Source organism: Danio aesculapii, chromosome 14 (genome assembly GCF_903798145.1).
Source record: "Danio aesculapii chromosome 14, fDanAes4.1, whole genome shotgun sequence".
Taxonomy (NCBI): domain Eukaryota; kingdom Metazoa; phylum Chordata; class Actinopteri; order Cypriniformes; family Danionidae; genus Danio; species Danio aesculapii.
Genome location: NC_079448.1, coordinates 28,386,580 through 28,405,556, shown reverse-complemented (window position 1 = coordinate 28,405,556; position 18,977 = coordinate 28,386,580). Strand labels below are relative to the sequence as shown.

The 18,977-nt window shown below is 35.0% G+C and overlaps 2 protein-coding genes across 2 annotated transcripts; both read left to right on the top strand.

Moving 5' to 3' along the window:
* The first annotated feature begins 23 nt into the window (after positions 1-23).
* On the top strand, positions 24-10,238 carry lman2 (lectin, mannose-binding 2). The gene is made up of 8 exons (XM_056472368.1): positions 24-236; positions 2,751-2,869; positions 5,247-5,364; positions 6,941-7,023; positions 8,109-8,270; positions 8,956-9,070; positions 9,161-9,280; positions 9,357-10,238. Exons 1-8 carry the CDS (start codon positions 110-112, stop codon positions 9,515-9,517), a joined length of 1,005 nt encoding a protein of 334 aa, XP_056328343.1. The 5' UTR covers positions 24-109; the 3' UTR covers positions 9,518-10,238.
* Positions 10,239-12,249: 2,011 nt separating this feature from the next.
* tmed9 (transmembrane p24 trafficking protein 9) lies at positions 12,250-18,779 on the top strand. The gene is made up of 5 exons (XM_056472620.1): positions 12,250-12,420; positions 12,942-13,042; positions 13,130-13,255; positions 14,991-15,137; positions 17,388-18,779. Exons 1-5 carry the CDS (start codon positions 12,273-12,275, stop codon positions 17,535-17,537), a joined length of 672 nt encoding a protein of 223 aa, XP_056328595.1. The 5' UTR covers positions 12,250-12,272; the 3' UTR covers positions 17,538-18,779.
* The last annotated feature ends 198 nt before the right edge of the window (positions 18,780-18,977 follow it).

Sequence of the window (18,977 nt, the reverse complement as noted above, 5' to 3'; positions counted from 1 at the left end):
GTCTTTTCTGCGCAGGAAGTGAAGGCACGGAGGAAGGAAGACGTTAAAAACGACACGAGAAAGAAGCCCTGCTCTATGGCTTCACCCTCAACCAAGTGTTTCTTGTAAAATGCCGGTGTGTCACAGAATACTCTTACTTTTATGGCTACTCCACTTTTCTTCCGTATATTCAGATATAACGGACGGGAATGCGGAGCACTTAAAGCGGGAGCACTCGCTCATTAAGCCATATCAGGGTGAGTAGCTGCTGTAGCCTCCTGCTAGTAGTAGAATGATAATAATACTGTACTTTTGTGCTGTCAACTCGTTCTCTAAACTGTTTTAAGTAGTTTTGTTCACTAAGCAGAGTGTGATGTCGGCTAAGTTCTTTTCTAATGTCATGACAATGTATTTTATTGGGAACTTGTAAGCTCAACCAGGAGTACAAGCAGGCTACATTAAGTAATACAACTCCAGTGCAAACAACGTTAGCAGCACCATTATTTGAACAGGTGAGGGCAGTTTGCATTTTAAGGTGCGGGTTGTTGTAAAAGAATCTGTCAAATCATGCAAATTTCTAATAAACTACTTAACTGAAGAAGTTGATTAGATTTTAATTAATGTTTGACGAGTTCTATACATTGGGGTCTAAATATCTAATCAGAAGTGGAAGTCCTTTGTGAATTATATAATTAAGTACACGTTTTCGACAGGTTTGTTTAAAACCTGTCGAAAACAAAAATAAACCAAAGAGGATCTAATGCTATAGTTTAAAACAAAAACGTGACCATTCATGCAAGTCACATGATCTGTGTCACAAATACAAAGTAACTCACGTTCATTCAGAATCTTTGTGCATTTCCAGTTTCACTGTAATAAAAATAAGATTCCATTTCATTTCAAAAAATGCTCCAAATTAATAAAATATTATCCCAGTATTGATAATATTTTATCAATTTAGGCTTAAATGACCACATGGTGAATACAGCACATCTGAATTAGTTAAATTACAAATATCAACACTATATAGAATTTACTTTTGGTTATTGTGAATAGAGCTGGGCGATTAATCAAAAAGTAATAGAAATCGACATTCAGAACCTATAATCGAAGTAATTTTTCCAGGACGATTTTTTTTCAGTTACTTTCCCTACATGTAACGTGACCCTGCTCTGTTAAAAGGCTAATTTCTACTTCTGCTGCCACTTTGCAGACACATCTGATCTCTGGCCAAGTAGGGCGATGGACTCATTCTGCGCCAGAGATTTGTTTAGACTGCATATAAAACATGTCAGTGAACTATGAGGGCAAAAAAAAATTAAATAAATAATCGTTCATAAATCGTAATCGAGTTAGAATTATTAATTAATCAAGATTTAGATTTTAGACCAAATCGCCCAGCCCTAACTGTGAAGTAATTATTCATTTATAGCAAACACCTCCTTGAGAGAATATGTGATTTCAGATGCAGTTATGGTCAGCACTACAAATAGTAACACAAAACAGTAAAATAATACCAAAAACATTAATTAAATAAAGTTAACAGGGTTAATATTTTTTTCCTGCAGGGTCTTAAAAAGCCTTAAATCTAATAAAATATAGTGTTTAGGTCTTAAATATTTTTTTAACAGGTCTTAATTTTCCTTTGTTCATACATCGCTACCCAATCTGGCCACACCTACCCAATCTTACACCCATACAATCACCAACAATCCATCTCAATGAAACTTTTAACTTTTTATTTAAAAATAGCATTTAATTACTTTCCTTACAGTAACATTTGCTTAAAGGTTCTCCATTTATTTACTGCTGATGATGCTGACCAGAACTATATATTTTTATTATTGAATTATTTTTATTGTAGACTGAAGTTATTGACAGCTATGCTTTGTTCTGTTCTTGTTAAGGGTTATAGGGTTTGTGAATGCTTGAATTTTTTAAAATTAATTATCAAATATACTCAAAGTATTATTATTGTATTATTAAATGTATTAATTTTTTTTAATCATTTTTGATAGTGTAAGTGAAAGTCTTTTTTAACTGGAATATTCTTAGTTTTTAGCCCTGTACAAGTCTAAAATTTCATTCATAATGGTTTTAAAAATGTCTTAAATTTAACTTGGTGGAACCTGCAGAAACCCTGATTAATGATGTACATCACTGAAAACAAAAATGCTGTTAAAATTGTTTCATGTAATATAAACCACTTGACAGTATTTCTTAAAGTTTCTGTCAAATTTGACTTGACTGTAAAATTACATATAAAGTTGAATCAGCTACATTTTTTATTTGATGTTTTTATTATACTTGTAAGAAATTTTTGGAGCCATTTGTGATATTTATATAATTTTATACTTCATTTGTTGTATGGTTATTGAGTAATTAAGGTTAATAATTTTATGCTGTGTTATTCTGTCACGGATCGAGTGGTTTGGTGATATAGATTAGCTCCACCTTCATTTCAGGTCAGTTCACCTGCTTACGTAAGGGCACACCGGTGATGGGGGATCAACCGGCTGGAGTAGCAGGGAAAATTTTTTGATCGTGTTTCGTTTGTGTCATTTGTAAGACAAATAAATGAATTTTTAGATAAAAATGCTTGGACGTGTTGTAAAACATCACTGCTTTTCTCAAAACGGCTCCATATTCACCAAATGATGTCAAAGACTTGTATAAATAAATATGTAATATTTTTTATTATATATTTTTGACAGTAGTAAGATCAGTTAGTGTATAAAGTATGTGATTGTTCATGTTTATCTTTTAATCAGGTGTTGGGTCGAGTCCTTCAAGTCAGTGGGACTTTTGGGGAAGTACTTTAGTAACCAGCCAGTATGTGCGCCTTACTCCAGATGAGAGGAGCAAACAAGGCTCCATCTGGAATACAGTGGTGAGTAAACGGCCTGCTGGAACTAAAAATCTACAGCAAAAAAAAGAAGTATGATCTCTTTAGCTAATTTTCGGGTGAAGGACAAAAGTATCCATTGTCTATTTAAATCACAGATCACATAGAAGTCCTTTTTGAAACTGAAGAATGATTTTTGCATGACCAACAGAAGTAAAAGCTCCGTTCTTTTTACAATAGGAAGATTTTTTGAACAATAGCTGCTCGAAGAAATTGTAGAGACAGACCCGCTGTGGGCTCTGAGTTTGTTAGATTGTATATGTCATTGTTTAACCCATCTGTTTTTTAAAACAGTGATGTTAAATTGTAGAGAAATAGACCCTTTTCACAATTCTGGGTTTCTCATCAGCAGAAGTCGTGATAGATCGGTAAACTTAAGCCGAGTTTAGACCGCATGATTTTAGCCCCGATTTTTGACTCACTAACAGGTTTTGAGAAATTGCCGACAAATGCCTGAAATCACAGGCAAATTGGTGCTTGTTCACGTGAATAACAATCACACAGTGTGAACTATCAAAGGCGCTATCTGTGAGGTATTTGGCATGCTAAATATCTGGAGCTGTCGGCGATTCAAAATCATTCCCTGTGAAATGTGTTCTGATTGAAAATAACATCTGCGATTATCTACAGCCAATGAGAGAGCAACATTCAATAGGATGGGTATCTGTAGGCCAGCGGGAGGTTGGGGGAGAAGTTAAAAACCCTTTTTTTCTATCTATTTGGATCCAAGAAGTGGAGGAAGAACTAGTGTAAAATTCGGCAGGAGCCATGTCTGTTTGACGTGCCATCTGAGCAATACCACAACTGGATCGAAAAATAAAATAGTTGAGGAGAAATTGCTGATTCCCTTTAAAGCTAGGTGAGCAAAACAAGTACATTTTCCTCCCCGCTAAAGGCTTCTTTCTCATTATGTAGTTAATAACAAAAGATATACTATGTGACCTCGCGTTGTTCCCATGTCACTTCTCACGTGTGTCTGGTTGTGAAGCGTAGTTTGTGGACTGAGACAAAGTTGTCGTCGATTCTTCTGTAATGTCTTGCAGTGTGAAACTCTCTGTCGCTAATCCATCCTACAGTGTAAACAGCACAGACAGAACGCCAGCCTAGATAGTCATGCAGTGTGAAAACATCTGTGACACAACTACTTTGAAAATCATGCGGTCTGAACTCATGGGAGAGTACCACAAATAATTATTTTTGTCTTCTGATTTGCTCAAATAACAAGTGAAAAACTCCAGGACAGTGTTTTCATGACTAATAACGGCAATCAGAAGAGAGAACAATATCAAGTTTACTGTCCCGCCCATAGACACTTCATTAGCAACCGCTCGCATAAGCACTGACCTAGTTTTTTCGTCATTTGATACGAAGATAATATAATGCAAATACTAGCTGTATAAATGTACATGGGGTCAGCTGGATAAATAATAAATTACATGAAAATAACCCGAAAATAAATGAAAGACGCTTTGCAAATTATAAGTTTGAGACCATGCATGAACAAACTGTCTACTAGATGTCGAATTGTACATTCTAGGTTGACTCGTATCTATTTACTGAATAACGAAGCACCACCTAAATATAATTACTGCCAAGCTGCTCTTACCATGAAACATAATTTGTTGGAATGTGGGAGTTTGGATTCCATTAGACAAAATTTTTGTAAGGAGAGTACTTTGATGGACATTTTTAAAAAGGTACCACCGTGAAGAATCTTAAATTAATAATCAAAAATTGAACTGAGAAATCATAGTTAACTTTGAATATATTTTTGTGTGAATTTTATCCTATATATCTGTCTAAGTAACTTTTTATTGTAATACGAATTTGTTTTTAACATGTAATATTTTTATGTATATAAATTTTGCCATGAAATAGCCATGAAAAAAGTTGCGGATGTGGCAATAAATCAATAATAAATAAATATAAATGTACATGCATTTTAAAATCTAAATATCAAAAACTATTATTATTTTATGTAAAGCTACCCAATCGATTCAACACATATCCAATCAATAAAACTTTTAGCAAAGCTCTATTTATAATTAATACTATAACAGTTTGTTGTGCATACATTTAGTTTAAGTTTTTATCTTTAAAGAGTTTTATTATGTATACAACTAGGGTCTGCTTGTTTTGACACGTTGTTTTAAATATGTGGCTTAGAAAAAACTAATTAGAATTCATTTTTTGATGGGGCAAGTAAAAAAATTCAGCTGTGCCATTAAAAAAATCCTTAGCATTAAGCCCTATATACGTCTAAAACTTAGTACTTGATGGTCTTAAAGATGTCTTCAATTTGGTTTGGTGAAACCTGCAGAAACTCTTATAAGAGTTAATTATTTAATTTCTCCCTCTGTAGCCATGCTATTTGAAGGACTGGGAGATGCATGTGCAGTTTAAAATTCATGGATCAGGAAAGAAGAATCTCCATGGGGACGGCTTTGCCATGTGGTACACAAAGGAGAGACTACATCCTGGTATGTTTAAAAGCCGTGACACTGAAGGAAACCAATGAAGGTTCACATCCCATTCTCTTTCTGTCACCATTTCCATTGTGCACTTCATGAATTTCAATGTAGTGAGTTAAAACGCTGTTTATTGGGTCTTTCGCACTTGAGGAACTATTTCATAGTTCCTAGAACTATTGGTGGTGACAACTACTTTTTTGTCATGTTTGTATTAAAGGGACTGGGAGTGAATTTTTTTTTTAGCTCTAGGAATGGCATTTGGGGGAACTAAATCAAAAACTATAGAATACACAAGACGTGTCACTCGTATAGTTTTGAATGGGCAAGAGTGTAACAGTCACGAAGCCCCGCCTTCTAGTACAGGAGCCAATCAGCGATCGCTATAGACTGATGAGTCTCCGGGGGAGGGGTTTGAACCAAACATAAATTCCTGTAGTTTTTGTGTGATTCAAATGATTAGAAATTAAACTAAAGAGACAGTTGTCGTTTAATTTTATTGTTGATTCCTAATATAAAAATTTAATAGTAAGCTTGGCAAGCAATTTTGGAGAATTTGATGTTTCCCCATTCAGACAGCCTGAGCATACTGCCCTAGAGGTGTTTCAAAAATGGCCACTGAGTGAAATGACTTGCCTTAAAAAGGCTTTGACTAAATTAGCTACATCAAAGCAAGGTCTAATTCAGCACAATAGAAACTACAGAGACGTGTGTATGGTTGATAACATCACATAGTGATACAAAATATTGGTATAAATTATTTTGAAGGGTAGTTTAAATTCTGATTCATACTTCTGTGTTGAGTGATTGCTGTACCCCATAGCACCCTCATTGACTCTGGCAATTACACTGCTTCAGCCCAATTTATATTTCAGCATCAAGTAGGACTGGACGATTAATCAGAAAATAATCAAAATCAACATTCAGAACCTATAATCCATCTAATTTTTTGTTTTATTTTTTCAATTATTTTTCCTATTGCGTGTGGAGTCTCGTGACCCACTCTCTGGACCACCAGCTCTGCACTTTTTACTTGTCTTGACCAAACAAACCTGATTCAGATCATCAGCTCATTAGCAGAGACTGAAAGACCTGTGATGGGTGTGACACAAAGGAGACATCCAAAACATGCAGTGTTGGTGGTCCAGGAACATGGTTGATCTAGAGCACCTCTGAGGGCTTCGAGACTTGCTTGGACTGACTCTGAGGCTCTCAGCATCATCACAGCTACCAAGCAGACAAATAGCAGGTCTTGCACTATGCGTTGTCACAATGTGTAGTTCGTTTTTTTGAAAGGCGTTTCGTTAAGGTATGCATCTTGTACGAAAGCTAATCTACTGCGTGGACTCAACGGAGAGCATATGATTGTATGAATGCAACCAGGAAAATTGCCTAGGATAACTTTAGTTCTCTGGGAACTTGGCCTGGCAGTTAATACCCATAACTGCACTATAACTGTAATAAGCTAAATAACTACGCAATGCGAAAGCCCCTTATATGTTTGTGTAGTCTGTTTACATGTGTGTGTGTTCCATTTGCAAGTCTGCTCTTTCTTTCCTGCTGTTGATTGTGTCATACTTTCATTTAGGCCCAGTCTTTGGAAACCAAGACCATTTTGTAGGCCTGGCTATTTTTGTGGATACCTTCCGTAATGATCTCCAAGGAATGGATGTAAGTGTGCCATACTCATGGGTCCTTTTTTCTCTACAGGCACCGTGTTTGGCAGTAGTGCCAAATTCCATGGGTTGGCCATTTTTATAGACACATACCCTAACGATGAGGCTCCGGATGTGAGTTGAGAGATGTGAAATGTTTGTGTTTTTGTACCATCGTCTGAATGAAAGCTTTGCTTTTCATGATCAGAAACTGACTTGAAAGGCCATTCAAATGTTACCCTGGATCACTTCATCTATTTGAATATAAATATTTAGGTATATTTGGAGGAAAAAATCATTAGAATATTAAGAAAAAATATTTAGTAAATTTCCTACTGTAAATATATAAAGACTTTTTTTATATAGTATAATCTTATTAGTAATATGCATTCCTAAAAACTTAGTTTGAACAACTTTGAAGGCAATTTTCTCAGTATTTAGATTTTTTTAAAACTGCTAATATTTATATATTTGTATCTCTGCCAAATATTGTCCTATCATAAGAAATCATACAATAGAAAGCTTATTTATTTAGATTTCAGATGATGGATAAATCTCGATTCCCAAAAATGGATCCTTATGACTGGCTTTGTGGTCTAGGGTCACGTATATCTAAATGAGCAAATTTGTTTGGGTATACGAATACTGGATGTCTGGCATATTTGGTCTGCTTCTGGTCATCGACTCTTCACCTTCTTCACCTGGAAACTGAAATAAAAGGGATAGTTTGAATGTAACAAAGTTTCTGGTATTTGCATTTGGATATCTTACATTTGGAGTATCCCTTCACTCACATGCAATGTTGATTAGTTGAAATAATTTCAACTGTTTTGCCTTCATCACATGATCCATGTCATTTCCTTTCTCTCACCATTCATACTTTTTTTTTTTTTTTTTTAAGAGTTTTGTAAAAATAAATCTGATTTTATTATTCGACTGTGGCTTTTTATGAATTTAGATGATTTTGTTTTGCACACACTGAATTAGAGACGGCTTAATAAAAATACAAAGTACTAGTTTGGTAAGTCATAGTGTATTTTACGCCAACGATACAGGCAAGAATCAATGCATTCATTTTGATGAATGTTATTTGTCCTCTAGCGCTCCTTTCCCTACATTTCTGCGATGGTGAATAATGGATCCCTGCCGTATGAGCACGGGAAAGATGGCCGCTCTACTGAATTAGGAGGTTGCTCCGTTGAAGTCAGAAACAAAGAACATGACACATATCTTGCTGTTAGATACTCCAAAGGCAGACTCACGGTAAGAGCTCAGCAATTGTACTCATATTTGTTTGCGACAGGGTATATGCACAGTTAGTGTTTCTTCCCATACAGATAAACCTCCGGTGAACGGTCAATGTGACTTTTTTTAAATTTTTTTTTATACGCTTTCTTTCTGCATTGATATTGTAATGTAATTAAAATACAATCAGTTAAACAAACTTCAGCATTCATTTAGTTCTTAAAGCGTAAACTGAGATGAAAAGCTGTTCTCATGTATGCGCCTGTCAGGATCAGCAGGCTAAGGCAGAAACTCTATTGAATATACTGGAGTACAATAAATGTTCATCTTTTAAAGACATGACGTGAAAAATGTAATTTAATGCAGTAATTCTTTTACAACCTGAGACCCACTTTATATTGTATATCAATCAGGCAGTGGAGATTGTTGATTTTTTAAAAAAACAGACCTTAAACGTGCAGATTTTGTAGCTGCACACCGTTCACCGCAAGTGCTTGACCCTGGTTACTGCAAAATTAAAAGTCCTTCTGCATATACTCTATTATAAAGTATATCAGGGCAAATTTAGCCTTGCCTGCTTTAAACTGGCTTATTCAATAAGCAATGGCTCCTTTCAAAATGTGTCAAACCAGATTTCTAAACAAGCTGCAGCAGCACATCATGTTCTTCCTCATGATCATGTTGTTGTTATTATGGTTTACAGATAATGGTGGATGTGGATGATCGCAATGACTGGAAAGAGTGTGTTGATATCGGTGGCGTTCGCCTTCCTACTGGATACTATTTTGGTGCGTCTGCAGCCACAGGGGATCTGTCCGGTAAGTGTTACATTCAGTTCATGTTTTAGAGGTCCACAGTGGTCCCGGTGTCTTTAAGCAAACCTCACCGGCCCGATTTCTTCTGAGCAGATAATCATGACATCATCTCCATGAAGATGTACCAGCTGATGGTTGAACACAGTCTTGAGGAGGACAATCAGGATTGGACTAAGATCGAGCCCAGCGTCAGTCTCCTCAAGTCGCCAAAAGGTAACATGGCTGACATATTCAGGTCATTGGCAGATTTGTGTCGACGCTTTATCATGTCATTTCTCTTACAAAATAGATAACATTGATGATCCAACTGGAAATTTTCGAAGCTCACCTCTCACCGGCTGGAAGGTCTTTCTACTCCTTCTTTGTGCCCTGTTGGGAATTGTGGTTTGTGCAGTGGTTGGCGCCGTGGTCTTTCAGAAGCGCCAGGAGAGGAACAAGAGGTTTTACTAAACCACGGGATTTCAAAGAACTCTGGAGTTTGTAGGTGAAAACTGCATTAATGTGAATTTTGAACAGCTGTAAAAATGTTGATATTATTGAAGTGCTCGAGTGGAAGGAAAGCTGGTTTGAGTCTAAAGGTAGGATTGGGGGCTTTGAAGAATTTAGTTTTTTAAATGTTAGTTTGTCTAATTTGGGTCTGTGTAATGGCAAATTCCACATCTTTATTTTTGTACCCTTTATATATCTGACTTGGTTCAAATCATGGCTCCATTTCAGTTCTTGTTGATTTTATTTTTTTCATTATCTTTTATCTATGGTTTCTGGAGTGATCGTTTTCAGCTTGCATGAATTGACTTAAGAGGATTTTAATGGACTTCACAAGAAACTGATGAAAGGGTCCACTCAAGCTGATTAAATCAATGTAAATATTTTAGCTTCTTTTCTAAAGTAACTGCCCTGGTCCTTTCTCTCTGCAGTGTAACCTTTGAGCCTGTTTTAACCATGAGAGTTTAACAACATTGAACCAAAAAAGAAGCTAACTGTTTTTATTACTGCAAGATAATAAGATTACTGCCTTGTTTTGTTTTTTTTTTTGTTCGCATTTTTTCCGGCTCCATACAAAGTAAAAGCAATGCACTGATTTACAGTTGTTTTGAAAGCTTACATGAGCAAACGGGCAGTGACTGTAAAATGACGCTTTTGGTGAGAAAATAAAGCAGTTCGAATAGTGGACTTGTTCACTAATTTGCTTTTCTTTTTCTGTTTTAGTTCACCACACACACACTTGAATTTATTCTAACAGTATAGTCATTTTAACACTTAGTTGAACACCCAGTTCACCATAATAGACCAAAGATAAATATAATTAAGCGTAAACACTGAAGTATTACAAATATGTCACTGGAATATTCTTGGTTGTTGCATGATGTTTTTAATCACACCAAGGGTGTAGAAATAACATGGACGGAGAGGACTTGTCCACACCAATATCCACAGATTAATAAATGTCCCCACCAATAATTTAATCGCCCCCAAAATAAGATAATACTTTGTTGAAATTTTCGATAAGACTCAGGTCAGACACGGACATAAGCAGCTACATTTCAAAGAAAAGTGTCAGTCACTTGAAGTCAAGTTCGCTAAAAGTCCACCATAATAGTGACCATGGATGTGCAATTAATAAAATATTTGTTTAGATTTTGGCCTCCACAATGATTATGAAAAAACAACAATCGAGATAAAATGTTTGTCATATGCTTCCCCCTTTCCAGAAGACTGCATTCATTCCTTGTCAAAGTAAAATCATGTAAATACACTTTTGAACCATAAGACATGCTTGATTTAATGTTGTTTTATTACTAATTGTATTTGATTTAATTATTATTAAACGTTAGACTTTTTAAACTATCTTTTTGTCAGACCTTCCTTTAACTTTACAATTTAATTGTGAAGTTTCATCTAAATTGTAATTGGGGATTGGGGGGAAGGTTGCAAATTAGGTCCCCACCCATATCAAAATCTACGCCCTTGATTTACACATAGTTTTATATGTGAAATCAAAAGTCACAAGTTTAAGGAAGAATTTTTGACGTTTTATTGATGTTAAAACGAATCGAAAAGTAACTCAATATTTATTTTTCAGTTACTTTAACATCTGTTTTTAGAAATTAGTTGCCATCACTGATAAGTGATTATGGAATATGAAGGTGTAGGTCAGAGATGCCCAAGCTAGGGCCCACACACCAAAGTTGGCCCATAGTGACCTTTGATTTGGCCCGTTATCTGAGAAAAGAGGGACAATGATGTGAAAGGTTGAGGCGAATTTCTAATTTAACAACCTTTTGTTTGTTTGCTACAAAAAAGTAAACTAAAATGAAATGTTTCAATTAAATGTTGTGAATTAATTCAATTTTTGAAAAACGTAAATCCTGTCACTAGACGGATGGAGGACAATGCCCAAGACATCAGCGAGCACATCAGCGCAAACCTAGGTGCAGCTAGACTACTGTATTCAGCATTGAAGAGCATTGAACTCTATTGTGTTTTAAGTGGGATTGTGTATGGTATTATTGTAAGAAATACACTATAAAATGTATAATAATATATAATTATTAATACGATTGAAGTTATTTTCTACTTTTAAATATACAAAAATTAGGAAATTACCAAGGCAAATTAAATGTAATACAGTTTGGTATATTTTGCTTCGACCCACTACCCTAAATTACGTTTGGTGATTGGCCCTTCATAAGAAAATGTTTGTCCACACCTGGTGTAGATGGATAATAAAATAATTAATACATTTAAGAAATAATTTAATAAAATTGAGAATTAATTCAAAATGTATATATATTTAAGAAATATACTTTACACAAAGCAAAATCATATGCGTGTCGGTATGCTGTTTCCAAATGATAGACCTAAAAATCTTCTGATTCTTTCATTTCAATTCGGCTTTTAAGACTGCTGAAATGATATTGGTGGATTATATGTGAGACTTTAATGTAAGATTCATTATTTATTCATTAATGTTTTAACGACTATGGTCCCATTAAATGAGTTTAACAGACATTTGTCGCCATCTGCTGGAGTAACAAAAAAATATTTTTCAAAGAACCAAAAATTCACCACTGAATTAAACTACAATGCCCATGCACGATCTTAGTGCTGCGCTTTCCGCTTGTGATTGGACGATGGCCGACGATGGGTTACGTGGCATAGGACTCTGCGCAGGCGCCGTGCGCTTTTCACCGGCAGTGTCAAGATGGTGGCAATCAGAATGCAGTTTACACTTTATTTGCTGGTGTTGTTAAACATTTACAACAGTTTGGTGTCTGCCTTGTACTTCCATATCGGAGAGACTGAAAAGAAATGCTTCATAGAAGAAATACCCGACGAAACTATGATAATAGGTGAGTAGGAGAAGCAGAATAAGTTAAGTTTGCAGTGCACGTTAATGCTTAGCCTAGTGCTAACTAGCAGGTTTGTCAGGTAGAGTTCATTCGCTGGCAACCAGCTTGACGTCAGCTTATTCAACAAAACATAAAGTTACTATTGAGCTGGATTTTTTACCATAACTATGAATTAACATTTTAAATGGATATCCACAAACTGACTGGGCTAAGGAAGCAACATTATTAGCTTGGCTCATTTTGTTTAACAATGTTGTTTTAAATTAAGGCAGTAGTCATTTATTCTACATTTATTCTACTGACATTGGAGTAAAGTTAGATGTAGTGGTTAGTTCTGAGAATTTGATCTTGATATATCCTCAATGCCAATATCTGTTTGGTATCTGCATGCTGCAGCTCGCCCCTGTCTAAGATAGTGACTTCCTGTGTTTGATTCATTTCCTTAATTGTACCTATTTGACCAGTACATAATGATCTTGATCTTTTCCCCTTCTTCAAGTGTCTAATTCTGTTTCAACCAGGTAATTACCGTACACAACTCTATGACAAGCAGAAAGAAGAGTATTTGCCTGCAACTCAAGGACTTGGGATGTTTGTGGAAGTAAAAGATCCTGATGAGAAGGTCTGTTTGAACAGATGTCCCGAGAGTTATAAAACTCCATCTGTGATTGCATTTTATCTTCTCATTTGCCCTTTTTTTGTCTTTCAGGTGATCCTGTCCCGCCAGTATGGGTCTGAGGGCAGGTTTATCTTCACCTCCCACACCCCTGGAGAGCATCAAATCTGCCTGCACTCAAATTCCTCCAAATTTGCTCTGTTTGCTGGTGGAATGCTTGTAAGTTTTCTTTACCACTTCTGGTCTCCTTAAAGCAGCACTTATTCCACTAGCTCTGTTTTGGATTTTATTATTGGCTTATTCACACTGACTTTATTGCCAAATTAAAACTTAGTGGAGTACTTTTGTTTTGAATTATTTAATGGCCCTATAAAATAAGGAGATGAACAACAATGCATATTTCTCAGTAAATGTGCTTTTACTAAAGACTGTAAGACTAAAAAATGCTCCTGTAAAATATTCTCCTGTTCTGAGCTTGCTTTGTGTTAAGCTTAAAGTCTGTTTAGGTTTATATGTGTATGATCGGTGAATGCTTGCAGTTGAAAACCTCAAAGTATTTGCATAGCATTGTATTTTCATTTGCATTAAGGCACCCCATGTGAATTGCTGCTTAGGATTAGAAAAAAATAGTCCTTCATTTAATCATCTTCAGGCATAATGTCAACCTCTAATTGTTTTTAGCTTTTTTAAATTGAAAAATGCACATCTTTATTGAAAAACTTTAGTTTAGTTTAGATAAAACTGAAAATACTGTCCATACATGATCATCAGCTAAAGGCCAAAATGTATTTCAGCTTTCATGCGTGTGCAGATTGTCAGTAAAACGAAAAAGCTCATTGTACCAAGTTTACCAACATTGCTTGGCCTTTAAACCTGTGAAAACATTGTAGGAACATCACGCACGCATGCTTTGAATTGTTTGTGCATTACTAGTCAACACTGAACTGGGTCATTGTTTTTATAGTCTGAAAAGGAAAAAACTATGATTGAACAAGAATAAAAAATTCTAAAGATGGCAAAAAAAATAGAAAAAAATCAGTTGTAATACATTTTATGTGTGTAGATTTGTTACACAACATTTGGAAATGAAAAGCGTACAGTAAAATGTACATTAATAAAACGACAGGGTTGCCAGTTTTTTTTACTGTTGAAAATTGGGTACAAATGTTAAATAAATGTCTAATTTTTATGGTAAACTATTGTATTTCATTCATTTGTAGTTGGTTAGATACTTTATTGATCTCAAAAGATCCAGTAGCATCAAAAACATACAGAAAATTCACAAAAAACAAATGTTAGTACAAATTGTTAATACACTAATGTTTTAAAGTATTAATATCTGCACATTATACTTAAGTTACACAGACAAAAACACAACCATAATCATATAGTGATGAGAAAGTCATATAAATCAATGCTCACATTAAACAACTTATCCCACAAGCAGAGAAACATTTTAATATATAGAAGGTGCTCGGTTGGTGTTATAAAACACAACTACGAAACGCCATCACAGTAACATACATAAAAAATAATGGAATAAGCATGCTTAATAAACATTAGAAGCTAAATAAAACTGTAATGTACATACCTCATGAGAAAAAAAACAACAACTTAAAATTTCCATAGTAATGTCAATGAAAAGTAAAAACCCTGAAGTGTCATGCAGGGAATTCTAGAATAGTCCATTTATGGTTATTCACCATATATATATATAAATAAATTGGGAGACTTACTGTTAACCAGGTTGTCATTTTACAGTAATTCTACTGAAAAATCATTTGGTAAAATTAGTTTACTTTAAAATTGCAGAAAACTCCATATGTGCGCATGTGGTATATATTGGGGTTTGCATTGAATATTGAATTAGTGAATGCCAAAAACAAGTGAACTTTCGGATCAATGCTAAATGCTTTTATTTACACTGCCTTTTTCTTCTGACTTTTTAATACAGCGTGTTCACTTGGACATCCAAGTTGGCGAACACACAAACAACTATGCAGAAATCGCTGCCAAGGATAAGCTGACAGAGCTGCAGCTGAGGGTGCGACAGCTGATGGAGCAGGTGGATCAGATCCAGAAAGAGCAGAACTATCAGAGGGTAAGTGTCCTGGAGGAGTGAGGCATGAGATCTGGCTTATTCAGAACTGATTGTTTTAAACGCTACATCGAAACAAGCCATTCCTCAAAATGAAGCAGATGGTAGAATGCAGTGCTGGATGTAATTAGTTACTAACTGAGTTACTAACTGAACTATATACTAACGAAATACTTTTTTCAGTAATTAAATTAATTATTGTTTACCTGTTACAGTGCCGTTACTGTTACTGACACCATAAAATGCGTGTTACTATAATTGAGATCACTGAAGTGGATTTAATGTGGACAGCGTTTCTCTCAGCCATAGGACTTCTCTTTCTCTGCGGTGTGTGTGTTCAGGGCTGGAGCGGGACACAGAACCAACCAGTAATGATGATTGGTGTGTCTGTGAATGTGGTGTAACTGATAACGTGATGATTGGCTTAGAGTACATTTCCATTGATTGCCAATCAGAGGCAGAGTAGTTAGTGCGAGTGTTCACACATGCACAGTCAGTCGCACTCACCAACGACCAGAAGTTAGAACGATGTTAAATCCAACAAGTTCCAAACTGGAAATATGCTGCCCCAAAATTAGGGGCTATGCAGGTAGTAACGTAAGCTCTGCTACTAAAAAAGGAAATGAAGCCATGACATCAAATCAAATAAAATGTATTAATTTTTTTTCACTACAAACACTTATTACTCAGACAGAATTAAACAAAATAATATTCAATTCAATTCACCTTTATTTGTATAGCGCTTATACAATGTAGATTGTGTCAAAGCAGCTTCACATAAAAGGTCATAGTAAATAGGAACAGTGTAGTTCAGTTTGTAGTGTTTAAGTTCAGTTCAGTTTAGCTCAGTTCAGTGTGGTTTAATAATCACTACTGAGAGTCCAATCACTACTGAGAGTTTATATCTAGATATAAAGTTGAGGACATGCTGCCATTTCTCTCACAATGTCCCACAACAACATTAAAAATGTTAGTTTTGTTAGTTTTTTATTTTATAGTCATTTGACATTAGAATTGTTTTGTAAAGTAACACAATAGTTACTTTCCCTGGTACTTAGTTACTTTTATAATAATGTAACTCAGTTACTAACTCCATTACTATTTGTAAGAAGTAACTAATTACTTTTTTAAAGGAACGTGCCCAACAATTTATATAATGTTCTTGCATTTAGAAACCGCACATATTTTCATAATCAATTCAGAGAAAAGTAATTATATATTTTTTGGTTATACAAAGTTTAGCAGAATATTGATTTTGTTTTTAAATAAAGAAGGTAAAATGTGTCTCGCAATTGTACATAATTAAGAAATGAACGAATTAAACACCTTTATGAAAATATATGGTATAAATGAAATCTGGTGTCAATACATTGAAACATTTTGTTTTGAATTCCTTCTTTTTAAATAAAGGTAAACAGCCCTGATTGATTTCAATGTAAATAATTAAGAGTTTAATTTCTGCTTACTGTGGGTTGAGATTTATATGGTTTTAAGTACTGTAGTATTAAGTCAAGTAATTAAAAAGCCCTTATTAAGCATTAAAGGTCATATTTTGGTTTTGGTCTCCAACAACAGGCTGATATGCATGCAAGGTCAAAAACACTTTCATTGTCTTAAAATATGCATTTATTTTTATCTAATTATCTCAACAACTACCATATGATGCATCAATAGTTTTTTTCTGGTCCTTCCTTTAACATATGGCTGACAAATCCCTTGTTGCATTCACTCATTAATGTTCACTCATCTTCAGTCATGATTAGTCCCACACACACACACCTGCACTATACTAACGTTCGTTTGAAAGGAAAGGCACGTTCATGTTTTACCTGATCCAGCACTTCCGTGTTGTTCCGTGATGACATCGATACGAACAGGCAAATGGTCCAGACGAGCAACGAATCATTTAAACGACTCTGAGTCGAATCTTATTTAAAAATCGATGGTTTTAAACAAGGTGCACTTTCAGATTTAAACCTCAGCGGGATGTTATCATTCACTTTGAGCTGTGTTGCACACTCATTGAATGGTCATTTTCACAAACCCATAATAGGGGCTCTTAAAATTACTTATCGAATCATTGAATTACGTTTCTGGCAAAGTAATTAGAAAAGTGTTTTAAATACAAATTTAATGATGTAATTGATTTTAAAGTAACTGTAATTTTGAAGCTAATACTGGATGACTGTGGTCGTAACACATGCAGTACAAGCATGGTGATGTAAAATGATGTTTGTTTTGTTTGAATTTCAGTATCGCGAAGAACGCTTCAGACAGACCAGTGAAAGCACCAATCAGAGGGTTTTGTGGTGGTCCATCGTCCAGACACTGATCCTGGTGGCCATTGGTTTTTGGCAAATGAGGCATCTCAAGAGCTTCTTTGAGGCCAAGAAATTAGTATAAAACTGTATTTGGATTGGTTTTTAACTTGTGATTGTCAGTTGATACAGTACACACGCTATTTTGAAGATTGCCTGCTTCATGTGTGGTCAAGACTGCTGAAAACTCAACATGCCCTCAGTTCAGATCCAACCCTAAATTCCCCTGTATTGAGATACACTGTTCCTTTTGTGTAATGTGAATCTAGTTGTTCCTGTCCCGTTTTGCAGTGCAGTTTGTTCTGAACTGTCCGCAGGTGATATGCACTCAACCAAGTAGTTTACTGGATTCAGAACGCAAAATCGCATAGTGGTTGCCTTACATTTTTATAGCCCCTTTACTTGTTACAGTAATATCTGACATTTGTTTCAGAGCTATGAAGATTATAATGTTGATAAACTGGGTTGTGAGTGTGATGTTTCTCCCAAATGACCTTAGTTTTTTTTTTCCCTTAAACATTTTCAAGACAAAAGAATCTGAGTTTATCCTGGTGGCAGGTGTAAATGTCTTCTGTTGTTTGGTAATGCAGTAATTTAGTATGATATTTAAAGTTTTTCTCCGAGTGAATGTTTCTTGGTGTTTTCTTTTTTTATTCTTTATTCAGTTGGTACATGCTTTATCATCTATACCCCATTTTATTTTCATTTTTTCTAAGAATCGTAACTCATTAGTATTAAGTCTTCCTTTTTGATAGCTACAGCTTGTTTACCTTAATGATTCTGAATTCATTTGTACATGTTTAAAAGTTGTACATCCAAATAAATGGCAAAATGTAGTTATCAAAAAGTGAAATGTTTAATTGAAAGCTATATCCCCATTGCATATGTCTGTTAACCTGTGGAAACCATATTTCCAATTTGCACATAACATTATCATTTGTCTATATTTTTTAAACATTTTTCTCGCCAATTCCTCAGGATGATGTTGAGATATCAGAGATTTATTCACCCCTACATCGGTCTGTCCAGAATGCACTGTAAAGATCTGAAAGGCTATTTGCGATGTGTTTGCTTTTACATCTATCATAGCTGGTGTCATAATGGCGTATTTCTTAAGAAAATAGTTGTTTAAGTGTTTTGTTACACACAGATTATTGCTCAGAATTGCTTTATTACTTTGCCTGTACCTTTTTTGGGTTTTTAGTTTATAAGCAGCCACACAGGGAAATGGGTTTATCTTTTTAAGTAGGGACAGGGGAGGGAAAATTATGTTGGTGAGAAATCTACCCCATAATTGCACTCAGAATAAAGTTTCCCACTCCCCCAATGTTGGCTCAGTTCATATTTTAAAATAATTACTCTAATTGTTGGTGTATTAAATCAATATGAAGCACTGGTGTGGTAGGAAAGTGTTTAAATACTGCTACTGTCCATCTACTGCACACAGGCCAAATTGGTTGATGATATGACAGTAATTGCAGTAATATATATATATATATATATATATATATATATATATATATAT